A 19188-nucleotide genomic window follows, 5' to 3' on the forward strand; every position below is an offset into this window, starting at 1 on the left:
ACACATCTATATGGTTAGATTGAGTTGATACAACTTGCTCTTATGATTTCTAGCTTAATAGTTCTTTACCTTAATTAGTACCATATATATATATAGAGAGAGAGAGAGAGAGGTAGGTACTTGACGCTTTTTTGTGCCTACCGCATGTCTGTGGAGCTTTGAAAAAATTGTTTCTATTTTTTCTAAAATCTAACCATGTAGATGTGATTTACATGCTTGATTTTGTAGGAATTGAAGGTTTTTATAAGATTAAAAAATTAACAATCTACAATTTCAAAGATTACTCAATGCTTAAAAAATCATTTTTTTTCTCAAAAAAACATGATCCAAGTGTGATTTTCTAGTAAATGGATCATGCAGAACACATCTGTAGAGTCATTTAAAAAAAAAAACCTGAAAACCCCTATCGAAGCTCGATAGGCATGCAGTAGGCACAAAAAAGGTCAGGCACTTACCCTTTTTCCTATATATATGAGAACCAAAAATATGAGAAGTAAAGCGTGAATTGAGGATTTCATGTTTTTTTTATCCTTTAATTTGACCTACCCATGCAATCTATATACTTCGTTTTAAAGGCACTTGCTCTTGAATTATCTGATTGTGATGTATAAGTAGGATCTTTTAAGGCTTAAAAATAGATGGCTCAAAAATTTTGTAAATATTTAAGCATCCAAAAATCATATTTTTTTGTCAAAAAAACATGATCGACCATTCGATTCCTAGCAAATGGACTATGTTGAACACATCTGCAATATCAGATTTACAAAGGAAATTTTATATATATATATATATATATGGTTGTTTTTATTGTGGTACTACACCATATGGTGGTACACACTTGATTTACAAATATCTAAGATCTAAATGCAAAATCAAACCTTTGGATCATATTTAACATGTTTTATTTACTATTTTTTGTGTTAAAATGAACTAAAATATACTATTTTATACCATTTCTAAACCAATCTTATTTTCATGAATTGTGAACCCATCATTTTCATAGTCATATAAATTAAATCATGATGTATTAGACATGACAAAGCCTTCTAATTAATATAGTAAATACACCATGCTAAACACAATTTATGTCAAATATTATGTCTCGGTTTTTAACAGGTTTGAAATATCAAATGAGCATAAAAAGTTATAAAACTTTTCAGATATAAACTAGACACATAGAGGAAAAAAACCCTTTTTACAGATTTGGAAAATGATCTTCCGTTGGGGAGATATGACTCATACAAAATGAACTAAAAACCTATGTCACTCAAATAAGGCAGACTGATAGGGGTCTGGTTTTAGATCCAAACGGGGTATCAAATGACCATAGAAATCACTGACAATTTATAGGAATAAACTAGACTTCATAATGAAAACACCACTTTTTACGGATTTGAAATCCGATCTCTGGTTAGGGAGATATGACCCTGACAAGTTGGTCCTGATTCGGATAGCGATTTGTATAACAAATCGCTGTAGTGTTTAGCGAGAAACACTACAAATCGCTATAGCAAGATCCAGCAACACTATAAATCGTTGTGGGTCTCTTTAGAGACCCGAAAATACTATAAATAATAGTTAAAAGATCGAAAAACACTACAAATCGCTGTGGGGTTCGTTGGAGACCCCAAAGCACTATAAATCATAGTTAAAAGACCAGACAATACTATAAATCATTGTGAGGCTCGTTGGAGACCCAAAAATACTACAAATCATAGCAGAGACTCATTAGAGACCCAAAAAAATCATAACAACGATTTGCTGAAGAATATTGCCAATCAAATAACGATTTCTTGAAGAAGTGCTACAACAGTCATGATATGGGGGCCAAAATCAGAACATTTATAAAATTTGGATACAAGGTTCTTGTATTTAATCAAAATAAAATAGTAATTGACCATGAAAAATTTTGAAAATTTACAGGGATGAACTAAACACATAAACGAAGAGAACCCATTTTACAGAATTGAAAAATGATCTTCCATTACGGAATTACAATTCAAACAAAATGGATCAAAATCTGAGCCGTTAAAATAACACAGGGTGACAGGGTTATGGTTTTTGACCCAAAAAGTGTATGAAAACACCATAAAAATTGCTGAAATTTGGTATGACTAAACTAAATTCAATTTAAAAAACAACCCTTTTTACGGATTGGAAAGATCATCTCTAGTTAGGGAGAAATCAATCCCGCAAGTTGGTCGTGATTCTGCTAAAATCCTGATGGTGCAAAATAACAGGTTCTGAATCTCGATTTTTAAAGTGAGTCAAACAAACTCAGAATGGTCTGATTTTTGGTGAAGAGCATGAAGACATATGCATGAAGTTGCAGTAAAAAATTCAGATTAAAATGAGCTCTGGTTATATATAAATCGATAGATCTAAAATGCACCAGAATTCAAAGTATAATCTAGAAAACAACTGAACATGATGAAAACAAACTGACATGCGTGGATGTTCAAATATGAGATCTAATGCCTTAAAACATGAATGGGTAAAAACTTTGAATCAGACTCCACAACTCTTCAAGTTGAATGATGCTACCCACGCTGGGAGGAGCCCCTAAACCCCCCTCCTGTAAGGGAAAAAACTCTAAATCAGGCTCTACAACTCATCAAGTTGAACGATGCTACAGTCCGTGTGCAGGTCAGTTGGTGTTTGATGGAGAAATGTAGGATCGTTTGTTGGATGTACACAGAAGTAGAGAGAGAAGGAAGAGAGAGTGAGATGGTTGATGTTCATGGCCTTCTTCAGGGAGAACTCTTTGCCTCCCTTAATTTCTTCTCTAGAGAGAGAGAAGGTTTTATAGTGTTTTACGGAGAAGGAAGAAGAAGAAGATGACGATGAAAAGTTCAAACAAACATTTTTTATGGCTCAGGTTTGTTTCGTCGGATGACCATCGGGAGGAGCCCCCAAACCCTTCTCCTGTAAGGGCAAAAACTCTGAATCAGACTCCACAACAAATCAAGTTGAACGATGCTATCCACATTGAAAGGAGCCCCCAAACCCTCCTCCTATAAGGGTAAAAACTGTGAATCAGACTCCACAACTCATCAAGTTGAATGATGCTACCCACGTTGGGAGGAGCCCCCAAACCCTCCTCCTATAAGGGTAAAAACTCTGAATCAGGATCTACAACTCATTTAGTTGAATGATGCTACCCACGCTGGGAGGAGCCCTCAAACCCTCCTCCTGTAAAGGTAAAAACTCTGAATCAAACTCCACAACAGTCAATGTGCAGGTCAGCCGGTGCTTGATGAAGCAATGTAAGATCTTCTGTTGGATGTGCATAGAAGCAGAAATAGAAGGGAGAGAGAGAGTGAGAGGGTTGATGTTCATGGCCTCCTCCAGGGGAGATTTCTTTCTCAGATAATCCTGCAGTGCAGAGACTGGGTCTTAAATAATCATCTTCGGGGCACTTAAGTCTTTACAACCACTTCTTTTCAAGAATCGTCATTTTTTTTTGCACCAATGGAGGAGAGGGTACTTAAGTCTTTGCAATCGCATCAAACTCCAACGCTAATTAATGCTGACAAACATGGGGATACAAGACACACATGCTTACATACGTGGTGCTCTTTGGGACCCCCGAACATGAGATGTAGCTAACTGCCCTGTTCGGAGGGGGGGAACATATAACCTGCTTTGTGTTCCTACTGATGTGGTGTAATGTTAGATTACCATTTCCCTCTTGCACAAGTTTTTTTTACAGTTAAGTTAGAGAATAACCTGCCTCAAAGGGGTTTGGACCTAGGCCGCTAGGCAAGTAGTCTAGGTTCAAATCCCATGGGCGTCATCTCTTGTGCAAGCCAAAGCATGACAATTCCCTAGGGGCAAAGGTTAAGCCCGCAGAGGTTTACTCTGCCATGACAGTGGTATGGCAGGCAAAGCCAGTGTGGCTAGGTCTTTAATTTTGAGGGTGGTTTTTCCATGTAAATATCAAAAAAAAAAGTTAGAGAATAACCAACCATGGGATTCGACCCGGAAACCCTCGGAGTGCAACCTAGCCATCCGGCTTTGGATATCTTGACGTCATTGTGCTCATAGGCTTTGGATTGGTTGGTTGCTATATCACACGGACCTTCAATTTGATTCCTATTTCTTGTTCTCTTATATATTAGTTATATTGAAAACTTTATATTAATGGTTGTATCCCCCATATCCATAGCTGTATCCATGTGATATATGTTAGTTGATCAACTTTATGATTTTGGTTGCATGGACCCAAACAGATCCAGTCCTTGGTTCAAATAAATTAACTAAACATGAATCTCATAGATAATTTGTGTGAAGTTAGGAACTCGTTTCTAATTTGAACTGTAGATTTTTTTTTCTTGTTGACAATGCAAAGAGCCTATGATTAACTTTTGGACAACTTTCTAAATGAACAATTCCAATAAAAGATAGGCAAGCTGAGAACCCGAGACCTCTTGGTCATGATAGCATGACCTAACCATCCAGCTATGGCATTCGACCCCAATCTTGAGTATGGATAAAGCTTAGCAAGTCTTTTTGCCTGAATGAGTAAATAAATAAAATTTACAAGAAGCTAAATGGTCTTTTCGAAAAAAACATTAAAGGTGCATTTTATACCAAAAAAAACTCTTTTTTATGACGAGGAGCCCTCACTGAAGCGAGAAAAAACCTGGGTGGGGCCCCACAACCACACCCTGCCTTACGTGGCCCACCTGTGAGGGGCACTGTTTAGATCTAAGACCTAAGGGGGTGTTTGATTGTGCACCACCATGCACCCGAAGCAAGCATTGGACATGTGGAATGCCTGAACATAGGGGTGAGCAACACGCCGGGTGGCCCGATGGGCCAAGCCAACCTGGGCCGCCATGGGCTAGGTTTAGGCCAAGGTTTTAGGCTGGGGCCTATTAGGTACTAGGTTGAAACCCGGTATGTTATATACGTGAGTCGTGGCTGGGTGGACCCATGGGCTACCGGCCTCGCCCGATGGGCTTGAGTTATTTATTAATTTTTTAACAATATAAAAAATTGAAAAACAACTATTGCATAATAACTTGATAACCATTACTATTTACCTATTTAGTTACATTAATTTTATGAAAACTAGAAAGATAATTCGTTGGGTGCATGGGAAGTTGAAAACTTATTAATTATTACTATTTACAAATAGATTTGGGTCAGGCTGGGCTGAACCCATTGCACTTCACATTGGTCCATTGGACCAATTGGCTAGGCCATGGGTTGCGCTTTAAACCTGAGCCCGTTAAGAAACCTAAGTTTGTCGGTTGCAAGCCGGGAGCTCAAGAACTCAATCGGTAGCTAGCCGAAGAGTCAGGGTGACTATATCTGCCCCAATGTATCTCAAGGAGCTATACCTACCTCCAAGGTGTCTCAATGAGCTATATTCGCCCCCAAGGTTTTGTGGTTCATGCTACATTCTACATGTTTCTAGTAGGCAATGTTTTAACTCTTAAGGGTCACCTAGGAACGTCTAAGATATTCCCAAGTTACTCACGAGGCACACACCTCAACATTGCCTCAGACCATGCCTCTTAGTAGAGTTCTTCATCATGTTCTGTGTGGTCATCTTATATACAACTTTTTCTCAACATTCGCATCTTGAAGCCAGTGCGTTATACAATCATCAATGTATATCCACTAACTATTTTTTAACACATGTTCACATGTCTAAACTATTAAGGATGGCAACCCACCACAGATTAATTCACGACACTTATAATACTCCTCCAAAGGCATAAGTGTGACATTCTCCAGTGTAATACCTACCCTATGACTCTGAAACTCTACCCTCATTTTTTACATAACACATCAATCTCATACATGCAATCATGTCATGCCACATTTATTTCATAACTCAAAAAATATGTATGATCAGGTTTAAGCATCATACTTTAACTTTATAAGCATGCAAAACAATGTCTATTCACAATAAACAAAATTAACATACTTGAAGCACTTAAAATCACATTGAAGAATGCCTAAACAAACTAGTATGTGTTTTAATCAACTAAATAGGAATTTGCAAATGGCCTTTTTGCTCTTTCAACCACTGAACATTCTTGGATTTTGGACTAAACTCTACTAAGTCCACTTAATTTTGAATCCACTTGGGTGTTCGTGATCCGACTTGAGTTTTGGGTCTAAATTGGGATCCAAATTTGGATCTAATTTGTAATGAAAAAATTGAGGTCTTCGCTATCTCGATTTTTCTACCGCACTTGATCAATCATGCGCACACATATCTTTATATACCTCACAAGTCTGATTTATCTCAGTCTGGACACGCTCAGACTGAGCCCACCCGATCTGCCTTGACCCAGCTCAGTCTGGGTCGTTCAAACCGATGGCTGACTTTGTTTGCCGAAAATTCATACCGAGTCTGCCATCACCATGATCAATAGTTCTGGAAACCCCCCGTTGTTGGACTATTGCAGGTTTCTGCAAGTGGGGGTGGCACCGCTTGCGATCTTTGATCGTTGACGGGTGCCGACCCCCCTCTTTTTTAAGTGGCAATAGCAGAGAAAAATCCCTCTGCTACTCCATTTTTTTCAACCGGTAGAGCAGAGACAGGTTTCTCCCTATTTCTGTTCTAAGACAACTGATCGACAACTGTGAGGTTGTAAGCGACCCTCATATTAAAACAAAAGAGAGAGAGAGAGAGAAGGGGACTTACCTGTCGTCGGCGGGTCGCCTCTTCTCTCGCTCTCTCTCTACTCTCTCTCTCTCTCTCTCTCTCTGGGGAAGGGAAGGAGTCCTCCCATGGCTTTTATAGCTATGAGGAGTCAGTTACTCCCCCCATGGTCGCCCCATTTTCAAAATAATGGGGGAAATCGTTCCCCCTCCCCCTTTCCTCTCCCACGATCGAGTTCGTGGGAAAGGGAGGGGTGGCGGTTCCCCCTTCTCCCATAACCGCCCCATGATGGGGACGGTGTTACAAACCCCCACCAGCCATGCAGGTCTGACGAGTAGAGGTGTCAGACCACCTCATCGAGGCCCGCCCTCGCGATCGCGCTGGATTTGAGGTCAGCCACAAATTGGGCGACCATCCACCGACGAAGACCTTGGAAGAGGAGAAGCCCATGGCACGGAGAAGAGTCAGCTTTCGTCGGCATGGATGTCACCTTCGTGGAAGAGGTGGAAGGTAGGATCGTAAGGGTGCTTCTAGAGGACGCCGCAGCGCGAGAGTGAGAGCGAGAGGAGCAAGACAGGAGAGCGAGAGGAAGGCGAGAGAGTGACACAGGGTTTAGGGTATTCATATAGGGTAGACATGGACCGTCTGATCATAAACTGATCAGCATCATTGGGAAGGTTTTAATTTCTATATATATAATGAAATTTGCCTGCCAAAACGGAATCTTGCATCCCTTAAAGTTATCGGCATGTGAAAGTGGTGAATTTTGCAAAATTTTCATGATTTTCGCATCGAACACCAATGCAAAGCACTACGAAATTCACACGTAAGAGATTTTTTCAGACATTATCGTGATTTTCGTGGGGCTTTTGCGAAAGTGAAGAGTAGCCATTTTCGCAGCATGTATTGTATGAAAAATCATGATTTTCGCAAAAATATTATACAAATTTCATTGTTAGTAATATTTAGCGAGATTTGGAGAATGTTACAATGTAACACATGAAAATCCAAAGATCCGCTCGTGCTAAGAGTAAAAAGATACTTAAAAAGTAAAGAACCTGACAAATTGGACATACAATAGATTTCAAAATTAGCATTTGAGAAAACAGGCAAAATTTACCAGAGCCATCATCTGCTCCATCCGGCTGTACCATGTTAGGTTCATACATTACACTTTAAACCTATACGTTTTTATCTACCCAAGCTCATCCAAGCTGAACACCCTTTGTTACCCTTTGTTCATGCCCAACTCGTTTAAATTAAATGTGATGATCATCACTTGATTCACTAACTACAAGAACAAATTCATGACGAGCCAAACAGACTCGAGCCATTAACTGCCAGTTCATTTCCTAGCCCTACCTGGGTGCAAAATAATTTTTGGGCCCTTTAATGATAAAAATATTCATCTCATGCCCTTTAAAAATGAATCATTAATAAGAGAGAATAGAGGAAAGATCCTGTGCGCGGGCGTGTGTGCGGCTTTTAACTAACATCATTTTTGAATTATTGAAACCAAATAAATGGCAATCAATCCACCAGATACCTCACATAGATCCCACACAATTAAGAGCATCTAAAAGATATCAAGAATATTGTTGAAACACCATTAATAAGAAACCACTGCCTTCAGTTACTAACTTTTTCACAGAGAGAAATTGCTGGCCATGAAAACATCGAGAGAATTTTGAAAATACATAATCTTGTACATGCTTAGACTTCGAGCACCCTGCTGTATATTCCACAACTTGATTTCAGCTTCTAATGAGCCTTCGTAGATCAAAGATGATAGAAATAAGAACAAAAATGAACACCTCTCATTCAAAACTCCTTTACAGTGACTATTTTCATCAGAATTCAACAGCCAACTTCTGCAAATGATCTATGAAAACTTGAAGACTCACATCATCTGTGAATATAACCTCAGAACTATTACTGGCATGCAATGTATCATGTGTAACTGAAGGGTTCAGCTTGGCAAGCAGAAATCTGGCTTGGCTCCCGTGTTGATCGCATTTTATGAGCTTCGGGACTGGTATCCGATCAGCCAGCAGCGCCTCTGCATCGTGCACTGGTGCCTCCAATAGCTTCTTCAAATTCTCATGGTTTGGATCTTTATGATACCCAACCTTCCGCCACTGAGCAATCTGAGACCCATAGTGGATCACCACATAAAAGAACGAGTCAAAGAGCAGGATGCAATCTGGTGAGATTGAGCTAACATCCAAAAGAACTGGCACAGGGGGACCATCAAATGAGTACCGGAAAAGTGTTGGCTGGATCATGATCAAAGATCCGACCACTCCTTCCCGGTTAAGCATTAGTCGAAAAAATGCAGTCTCATCAGGGCTGCTGTTGAACACATCTATGAACTGTGACCTTCGGAAATAATACATGAACTGTGGGTAAAGCGAGAAGGTCGATGAGAGACGAAAAGATGTAGGATCTTCCTTTACATAATCGCCAAACTTAGCTGCAAAGCAGACAAGCATCTTATCAAGCCATCGGATAACATCATCAGTTTGATGATGTCCTCTCTCTATTTTGTCAATAGCAAGTCTTGCCATAACAGCTGCTGCTGCTTCCTGATCAAAACTAGCTGTGATCTCCGGAGATCGTGAACTCTCAGCCCATCTTCTGGCAGCTGTAGTCACCCGTAGCCGCACCCCCCCATCACCATGCTGGTAACGAGTCATGAATTGAATAAAAAACACAGGACCTGACTGAGATTTTTGTTCATCACCCACCTCAAAAAAGAATGCAGTGCACGTCTTGCTGGTGAGAGTGCCCAACTTCCAGGAGCTGGTGCCACCAAACCCAACCTCAGTCTCACTCACAGAACTATTCTTTCTCTGAAGTGACACACAAGGTCCAAGAGCGCCACAGATCTTCACCTCCTTTCCTGTCACTATGTCAATTGTCGCATCAAAGTTCATCTTTAGGTGGCCATGGTCATCCAGCTGAAAGATATGCTGCAAACATTTCTTGAACTGATCAGATGAAAAGGTTTCAGCAAAAACCATCAAGCCTCCTGAACTCTCCACAGCTGCTTGGAGCTCTGCAGCACCAACCTGATCCAGAGAGCTTGCAAAAACATCCAGAACTATAGATGCATCACACAGTCTCCGTGACAACCGTTTGTAGAAGTCGCATGACTTCTTGTAGTAGGGGGCCCGGTCCTTGAGTAGATCGCGGTGGGTGCGGATCATTTGACTAAGGTTTGTCCCAACGATCATCCCAGGACCCAGAGTTGCAGGACCAGATAGAAAAACCATTATTCTTGAGCCTACGTTTGGCAAGCTTGCTTCAACAAGCCCTGTTGCAACAGATATAGCAGCACCAGTAGACCTCAGGGACCGGTGGCCAGGGGCAGGTGGAGGTGATGGGATGAGTTCTTCAATTGCAGCAGTGAAACTAAACTCACACTCAGATATAGGCAAAAGAAACTTGAGTGCCTGTGTAGATGCCTTGCTGAATTGCCGGTGCTGCAAACGAGGCATACCTAGAAACTGCTGAAGCTGTGAACAATATAGCATGTGATTTTCAGTTGCAGAAATCATTATAGAGCAAGAACAAATAACTGAATTCAGTGTGTAGATTCCTGTCCATTTGAACCAGCCATGAACATATTATTCTGCAGATGAATGTCAACTCTCTCTCTCTCTCTCTCTCTCTCTCTCTCTCTCTCTCTCTCTCTCTCTCTCTCTCTCTCTTCTTTTAGTAGACTCTATAGATGTACATATAGAAGGAAGTTATTATAGTAGACACTATAGAGGTACATATAGAAGGAAGGTATTATAGTTAACTTGGAAAGCCAGAGAGAGAGTTTATGATGTTAACAACAAATAGAAAGAAAAAAATTTAACACAAAAGAATTACTAGCACCTTGCTTACACATTCTAAGCAATTTATCAAAAAACATGTGTTATCCTTATGTGTAAAATATATGGACTACAATCATGTGCCTACTACTAGAAAAGAACAATCAGATGCATGAGTTATAGAAGAAAACCACAAGACTAAAGATCTAGTGTAAAACAATTCAGCCATGATTAAATTGTCAACACGGAAGACTTCATTTACTTTCCTGACAAAATAGGCACTGAGAACGTAAACCTCAAGAATGTGATCATTCCTAGAAAAATAGAGATCAGCCAGATCTAGCACCTAACATAAGTCAACCCTTTCTAGGCTAGGCATGTCAAGTACATTTTCCAACCACAGATTCACTCTGTGCCTCCGGTATATGCAGACATCAAGAACTTCCCCAGCAAAGATCATTTTGATACAATAAATCATCATAAAGCAATGCTATAAGTTTGTCAATTTATTGTCACTTGCAAATGAGATAACCCACTATAAATATAAGTACAGTGTTCAATAACTCTGTCTTGATAGAAAATAACTTTTTGTGCCTTCAATATATGTACAGATATAAAGAACTGAAACTAGTTTTCTCACAACTCATAATGTAACAGTTCTCTGAAGTGTGCCAATTTTTTGTCACATTCAACCAAAATAACTCACCACAATGTAAGCAGGTCATACGTTCTCCACTTCCTACAAAAAGCCACTAGCATATCCTTGTTATTTTTCTTTGGGCAATTTTCCCCATGGATTAGCATGACATTCCACATCATCTTGTAATGTTTTGATATTCAAAGCTTTCTTTTCATCCCAAGCCCAAGGCTTCTTCACAGGGTTAAAGAACCTATTAAGAGAGTAAAGTACCACAACCATGCAAAATTGCTGCAAAAGGGTTAGCAACGTCCTTAACTCTGAAATCAATGTCATTCATGATTGTGAGGATTCATGGTTAGTTAAGTGACTCTTTAAAGCAGTTCCTATAGCACTTTCGTCTGAAGTGGCCATTGTACCATCAGCAGGTTCTCAGTATATCTGAATAAAATTCTTCAATGGATTTGTTTCCTTGGCACATACTTCTCAACTCTTGAGTGAGTTGATAATGCATTGCCTAATTCTCTTGTCTATAGACTTGTCTAAGGTACGCCCAAGTTTATTTTGCCTCATGAAATTTAGAAATATTCATGGTAATTTTGTGTTCCATAAACTCGAGAATCCATGCCTTGATTCTCGCATTGTTCATGACCCATTCCTTTATAAACTTATCAAAACCCTTATCAGAGACCTTGGGTTTTACCTTTGAACCATTCAAGTAACCTACCAAACCTTTTTCCACAACCACTCTCCTTTCAAGAAATCAGCCCAATATAAATAATTAGTTTCATTCAACTTTATTGGAATAATTTGAATCCTTTCCTTCTCCATAATCACTCAAACAACCAATATCATAAAACTACAAGTAAATTAGCCCAACAAAATCACACCAAAATCCAAATTAGGATCACAAAGCACCCCTTACAAAGATGGGTGATAAATTTGGTAGTAGAGGTAGTGGTAAGACTGGAGGACGAGGAGATTTGGGATTTGGTAAAAGAAGTAATCTTAGTTTTGTTCAGTGTCATTATTGTAAGAACTTTGGGCATATTTAAAATTATTGTCACATTCTCAAGAAAAAGAAAGGTGAGGCATATGCATTTTCTTCTGAAAGTGAGGGTGTAATGTCCAAGGATGAGCAGTCAATTGGCCTATCACCTTCTAACAGTGAAGTGATAGGTGTTGGGTAACTTTGAGGTTAGAACAAGCTCAGCATGAGATTCAACAACTGTAGCTTCTTACTCAGTCAATCAATGTTCCTGCTTCTGCCACTCATACCACCTTCTCTGGTACTGCTTTCTCAGGTATTTCAAGTCATTCTTCTGGTTGGCTAATAGACTCTGGAGGTTCCTGTCATATGACACCTCATGAATCTGTCCTCACTATATGTGTCTCCAAAGTAGGTTCAATTACTTGTGATCCTTATCCTAGTAGTAAATTCAATCTCCCTCAAGTTTATCATGTTGCATCCCTTGCTATGAATCTTATTTTTGTTGGTTAAACTATCAAACTTAACTGTAATGTTATCTTTTTTTCTGTCGGTTTGTTGTGTCAGATCAGTTGTCAGAGAAAAAAATTTGGGATTGGCCATAGAAAATGAGATCTATACTACTTGGACTGGATTGATATGAGGAAATAAAAGAAAACTGAAATCGAATATGGAACTTCAATTATAGATGAGTCTTTTTTGTGGCACCAGAGACTCTAGCATATTTTCAGCTCTAGGTTGCAAAAGTTAGTGTCCTCAGGAAGTTTTGAAAAATCCAAGTTAGTTGTATCAAATCATGTCAAAGATTGTGTGAGTTATAGATTGGCTAAGAGTCATGCTTTGGCCTTCAGGTCTAGTGATAGGGAATCAGGGAGTCCTTTTGATTTGATGCATTCAGATGTGTGGGGTCCTTCTCCTGTTGTGTCAAAAGGAGGATCATCATATTTTATAACTTTCATAGATGATTGTGCAAGATTTACATGGATATACTTTATAAAAAATAGAAACGACCTTTTTGAAATCTTTAAGAGCTTTTGTACCATGATTGAGAATCAATTTGCAACCAAGATTAAAACTCTTTGAACTGACTCTGGTGGTGAATATATCAGTTATATATTTGACAGGTTACTGTAAGAAAAAGGTGTGGTTTATCAAAAATCTTGTCCCTACACTCCTGAGCAAAATAGTATAGCTGAAAGGAAAAACAAACATATCTTAGAGACAGCAAGAGCTCTTATGTTTAGAGGAGGAGTACCCAAAGTATTCTAATCAGATGCAGTTCAACTGAGCATTTATCAGATAAATTGTATGCCTTATGGAGTACTTAAGGGCATATCCCCTTTTCAAAAGTTATAGGGAAAAGCTCCAAACTATGATGTGTTGAAGGTGTTTGGTTGTGTATGTTTTGTCTTGTTAGCTAACAGATACAGAGATAAGTTACCTGCTAAGGTTGTAAGTGTTGTTTTTTTTGTTTCACTAATGGTCAAAAAGGGTACAAATGCTATGATCTTGTTGGAAAGAAAGTGTGGGTATCTCGGCAAGTTGTTTTTAATGAGAATGTGTTATACTTTAGTTAGTATAGAGAAAAGGCAAAAAATGAGACTGACTTGTTCTTTTTTGTTCACTTTGAAGAAAAAGGTGAAAGAAAGGGAATGGAGTGGCATGGGGAGCAAGTCCTGGCTAGAGAAAATAGGTTTGGTTAAGCCTACTCAAGAAGACATGAAGATGTGATTGAAATTCTATTTTTAAATCAAGTGGAAGAGCAGGGAAGTGAAGAGGTCAATCCTGATCTCATTCCTGCAACAGATGATCTAAGACAACAACAAAACTTAGAGTTATCATTTTCTTCCACATCTTCTCAGGTACGTAAAAGTTCTAGACCCTCTGTGCTTCAGTCTTGTTTTGTGTCCTATGAGTCTTTTGTACCTTATCATTGTGCTTTCTTAGAATGTTGAGCTTGAGTCCTATACAGAGGCAACATGAAAGGAGGAGTGGCAAAGAGTCATGGTTGTTGAAATGAATGCACTTGAAAGGATGCAGGCATGATAATTAGTAAAACCTCTTCCACAAAAAAATATTATTGGAAGCAAATGGGTGGACAAGGCAAAGACAAAGGCAGATGGGTTTGTGTAGAGGTATAAAGCCAGGTTAGTAGCTAAAGGATACGGTCAACGATTTGGAATTGATTTTGCTAAAACATTCGCGTATGTGGCTCATATGACCATAATTCATACACTACTAGCATTGGCTGCCATACAACAGTGGGATCTTTGGCAGTTAGATGTCAAGAATGCATTCTTGAATGGATATTTGCAAGAGGAAGTATATATGAAACTACCTCAAGGATACTCAGATCCATAAGGTAGAGTTTGCAGAATTCGCAAAACATTATATGGACTCAAACAAGCACCTCGAGCTTCGTTTGAGAAGTTTAGTTTAGCAGTGAGATCACTTGGTTTTGAGCAGAGTCACCATGATCCTGCTTTGTTTGTGTATTTCTCTGCACTTGGAAGATGTATATTGCTTCTTTATGTAGATGATATAATTCTCATTGGAGATGACACAAAGAAGATTGAAGACACCAAAAAGAAACTGGCCAACATGTTTGAGAAGAAAGACTTAAGGTGTTTAAAGTATTTTCTTGAGCTTGAGATAGCTTACTCTCCAAAGGGACGGTACTTGTGTCAACATAAGTATGCTACAAATTTGGTCATGAAACCAAGATTAGTTGGTGACTCAAAATAAGTAAATTCCCCCATGAAGGTAAATTTGAAGATGGTCACTGATGGTGTTGAGGTAGAAGATCTTGTAGTATACATGCAATTAGTTGGGAGCCTTATATACTTGACTATATTCAAGCCAGATATAACCCATGCATTTTACATAATTAGTCAATTTATGAGTGCTCCCAGATCAGTTCACTTGGTAGATGTACTCAAAATCATTAGTATGTTTTTCTCGTCTTCATCTGGCACAGAGTTAAGAGTCTTTTGGAGGATCCACTAGATATAGACTTTCCACTTAAGGGATTTTTCTTGGAAGCTCTCTAATTTCATGGAAGAGCAAGAAACACCGGAGGATTGCTTTGTCTAATGCAAAAGCAGAATACAGAGCTATGGCTCAAGTTGTTGCTAAGATTATTTGGATTAGATGGCTATTAAATGAATTAAAAATTTTATGTGAAAAGAAAACTCAGCTATATTATTACAATATGAGTGCTATTCATATTACCAAGAATCCAGAGTTTCATGAGCGCACCAAGCACATTGAAATAGACTGACATTATACAAGAAGAGCTTATAAAGATGAGGATTATAGCTTTGGAGCAAGTTAGCTAGGGATGGCAATGGACCGACGTCAGGCCGGGGGGACAAGGTCTCTATCCCTACCCCGTCTCAAAATTTTGCACTTCATCCCCACCTTCATCCCCGCATGGGTTTTGATTTTAATCTCCATCCCAAGTCCATTCCCTGTTTCATGTCTTCCATCTCCGGTCCAAACAGGGCGAGGCGGGACGAGGCTCGTTTCCTCAGTCCTTCCGACGTTGTTTCCTTCCGCCCTTAGAGGAAGGAGAGGAGAGAAATGAGAGCTTATGCGGCTTGTTAGAGGAAGGAGAGAGGAGAGATTCGAGAAAGGGTTTTATATTAGGGTTAGTAATATATATATATATATATATATATATATATATATATATATATATATAGGATTTTATAATATGTATAAGGGTATAATAGTAATTTTCTTAACAAAAATCGGGAACGGGGCAGGCACAAGAGTAAGTCCATCCCCACACAGGTTTTGATTTTAACCTCCATCCTCGGTTCATGCCCCCGTTTCATGTTCTCCATCCCCGGTCCAAACGAGGCGAGGCAGGGCGGGGCACCGTTTCCCCCAGTCCACTGTTTACGAAAAGTCTTTCCCCCTCTCACTTCACTACTTTCCTTTCCAAACTTGGAATGATTCCTTTGCATCCTTCTAAGTTTGAAGGGGAGTATTCAGAACTATGCAACTATGTAATATAGTGTTTTACATTTTTGTGTAATACCTTTTGTATTAGGACTTATTGTAAATTACCTAATACTAGGAGGTATTTTAGACTTTTCCTTTTTCTTTATTGTACACTAAGTGGGGTCGACCTTTTTTTTATGTAAGGAGGCAAGCCCTCTCACGATATGTGAAAATAGCAAGCATATTTCTCTTGCTTCTCTCTTTGGTGTTCTCATTAAAACCCTAGTTCTTCTCCCTCTCTATTCTCTCTATTATCTTTATTCTCTCATATTTCAACAGTTCTCATATCAAAGAAGTAAGATTTTTGAAATCCTCAAGAAAATTCGGAAGTTTCACGAGAGACGTGGCACATTGAGTGTGTCAAAGTCGATCAAACATACTAGCCTTAATCATCAGAGGAGTCTATCTTGAACAAGTCTTGTAAATGTTCTGAAACTGCCAATCCTTTGAATTTTGCATAATATTTCTAACGTGCAAAACCTACATGAAGAAAAACTCTTAGCATATGGTACTCTTCAAAAGCAAGTTTGTCCATTATATTACATAATGAGGACCAAGTTCTATTGCCAACTAAGCATCGTTCAAATACCTCTACCAGAATAACATAATGCCAAATCCATCAATCATAAAATTCAAACTACCCATCAACTCCATGTAAAACTAGAGCAACAAACTAAAGTTTCCTCCACCATTCACAGATAACCAATTCAGATCAATATTTCAAACTTCCAAAGATAGTCAATAGCTCTTCTTGAAAACCATCAATTCAACTCAAGTGGATAATTCAAACAGCATTCTTCCCCTGTACTTCCTAATATCCAATCTATTAGCTATAAAAGCATTCAAACTAATTCAGAAACCAGACGCGAACATCAACTCACACTCCAAAGCATTCAAAGAACACTAATTTATTCAGAAAAACACAAAAATCACCTGATCTGAGGACAACTCCCGCTCGCCGTGGAACACAACCACCCTCGAGCAATCGACGTCCCCAAGAACATGAACGTGCACCATCGACCCAAAACTAACCAATCCCACCAAACAATTGTCCGGCAACTGAGTTACCACATGCAATATCTCCCTCTTCAAAACCTGAAATTCCTCCTCTGCTGTCGCCGTGTCCACAACGAACACGAAAGCAGGCCCTCCAAACCTCGAACTAAACTCGCTGCCCGAGTACAGAGAGGAGAACGAAGAGGAGGAAGATGGAAACTGCCCACTACTCCAATTGGGCCTTCCCCGATTGAGCCGATACTCGACCGTGCTGTACGTGGGGAAGAGCTCGGCCGGGAGATTGTTCTCGCTGATGCCGGCGTAGGAACTCGGGAATGGGTTCTTCTGGTAGCAGAAGGGGCAAGCCCAGAGGCGGGTCTGGTAGTCCACCCGTGCGTAGGGGTTCAGCACGGCTCTGCACCGCTTGCAAACTAGGGGCTCGTAAGAAAGGATGGGCAAATCGGCTATTTCCATTAACGGCGTGTGCATGATGCTAAGAGGGATAACCAGAGAGGCCGCCTCCCCCTTCGTCTTTGGCCATGAGTTCCACGACCAACGCAAGCCCTCGACGGCCTCGAGCTCGATAAAATCCATCGGAGACCAACAGAAAGACCTTGGCTTTGTGATCCTACATCAAATTCCTGAGATGGGTATCACGAATCCTTGAAGAAGGAAGGGAAGATGGGTGGGATGCGGGGTTTGGGGAGGCGTGTAGAGAGAGAAAGAAGGGGAATGAGGGAATGAGAGAGAAAGGAAGAAAGGGTGGGTGTGTGAAGGGAGAAATATGGTGGGAAGCATGTGGAGTCATGGCATGGAATGGGGGAAGAATCATGCTTGCTTCTTTGTGTAAGAAGGGAAAGGAGGTGGAAGCAGTTGTTTTATGTGTCAAAACAGGGTTTGTTGTGCTCTCTTTGGTACACAAAAAGAGTTGGTGGAGATGCCAATCCAATGTTGCTTTGGTACAGCCTTTGGTTGGATATCTGATTGATCCAATTCAGTTATTTGGGTTTTGGTGAGCTTCTGTAAAGTCTAGGTCTGGTTATCAAATTGGCAAGAAACTGTTGAAAGGCCTTCAGACTCAAATCTAATGAATAGCATAAAGAAAAGTCTTGAATTGTTTTTACATGTAAGTCTAGATTTAACAAGAGTAGGGAAGTGACAGGATTCTGAGTTTCTAGCTCTTGAATTTTGATGATTCCATCGGTAGAGGAATCCACTCATATTCGATGCAATGAGATTGACTTTTGTTATAGTTGGATCTTAATACTCAAGAGACATTTTTATATCGGCCTGAATCAGCCAATTCTTATGGTATCGGGCAGAATTGAAATGGTGCAAGACTGATTCGACTTATTTTTTTTAAATTAAAAAATAATTTAAATATTTTTAATAATTTTAAATATTTTTAATATTTTTAAATATTATTAAATTTGTATTTTAATTTTTTGTAATGCACATCATTTTTTGGTTGAAAGTTGGCCGATTCAATTCAATTGAGCTCCAAATCGTCGAACAATTCACCTGAATCGTTTTTTTTTTCTATATTTAGACAAAGAAACCATCTTAAGGATCAGAGACCTAGCCACGCTTGCTTTGCTTGCCGTACTTACGGTCGCTGTCCTGGCACTGTAAAACTCCATGGGCTTTACCCCTTGCCCCCAAGGAGTCACCACACTTAAGCTTGTGCAAAGGGTGATGGGCATGAGATTTGAACCTAGACCACCTACCTAGCGACCTAGGTCTCATCCCACTACGCCAAACCCCTTTGGAGCTACTTGTAAGTAGGGGTGGGCAACAGGCTGGGTGACCTGATGGGCCAAACCGACCTGGACCATGATGGGCCGGGTTTGGGTTAAGATTTTAGGCCCGAGCTTAAACATAACCTGTTATATACATGGGCCGGGCCTGGGTCGGCCCACGGCCTAAACTGGTGAGCCTGAGCTATCTAATTACTTTTTAGTAATATAAACATTTAAAAAATAATTAATTACATAGTAACTTGATAACTACTACTATTTAGCTAATTAGTTGTATTAATTTTATGAAAATTAGAAAGATAATTAGTTGGGTACCTATAAACTTGTTAATTAGTACTATTTACCTAACTAGTTGT

The 19188-nt window shown here is 39.5% G+C and overlaps 1 protein-coding gene across 1 annotated transcript; it reads right to left on the reverse strand.

Moving 5' to 3' along the window:
* Nucleotides 1-8208: 8208 nt before the first annotated feature.
* Nucleotides 8209-18146, reverse strand: LOC149831517 (protein transport protein SEC23 G-like). Its single transcript, XM_090013933.1, has 2 exons — nucleotides 17013-18146; nucleotides 8209-10143 (listed from the first exon to the last, which is right to left on the reverse strand). The coding sequence occupies exons 1-2, from the start codon at nucleotides 17667-17669 to the stop codon at nucleotides 8476-8478; spliced, it is 2325 nt and encodes a 774-aa protein (XP_089870059.1). The 5' UTR covers nucleotides 17670-18146; the 3' UTR covers nucleotides 8209-8475.
* Nucleotides 18147-19188: the final 1042 nt, after the last annotated feature.

Source organism: Nuphar pumila, chromosome 7 (genome assembly GCF_984573655.1).
Source record: "Nuphar pumila chromosome 7, dmNupPumi1.hap1.1, whole genome shotgun sequence".
Taxonomy (NCBI): Eukaryota; Viridiplantae; Streptophyta; class Magnoliopsida; order Nymphaeales; family Nymphaeaceae; genus Nuphar; species Nuphar pumila.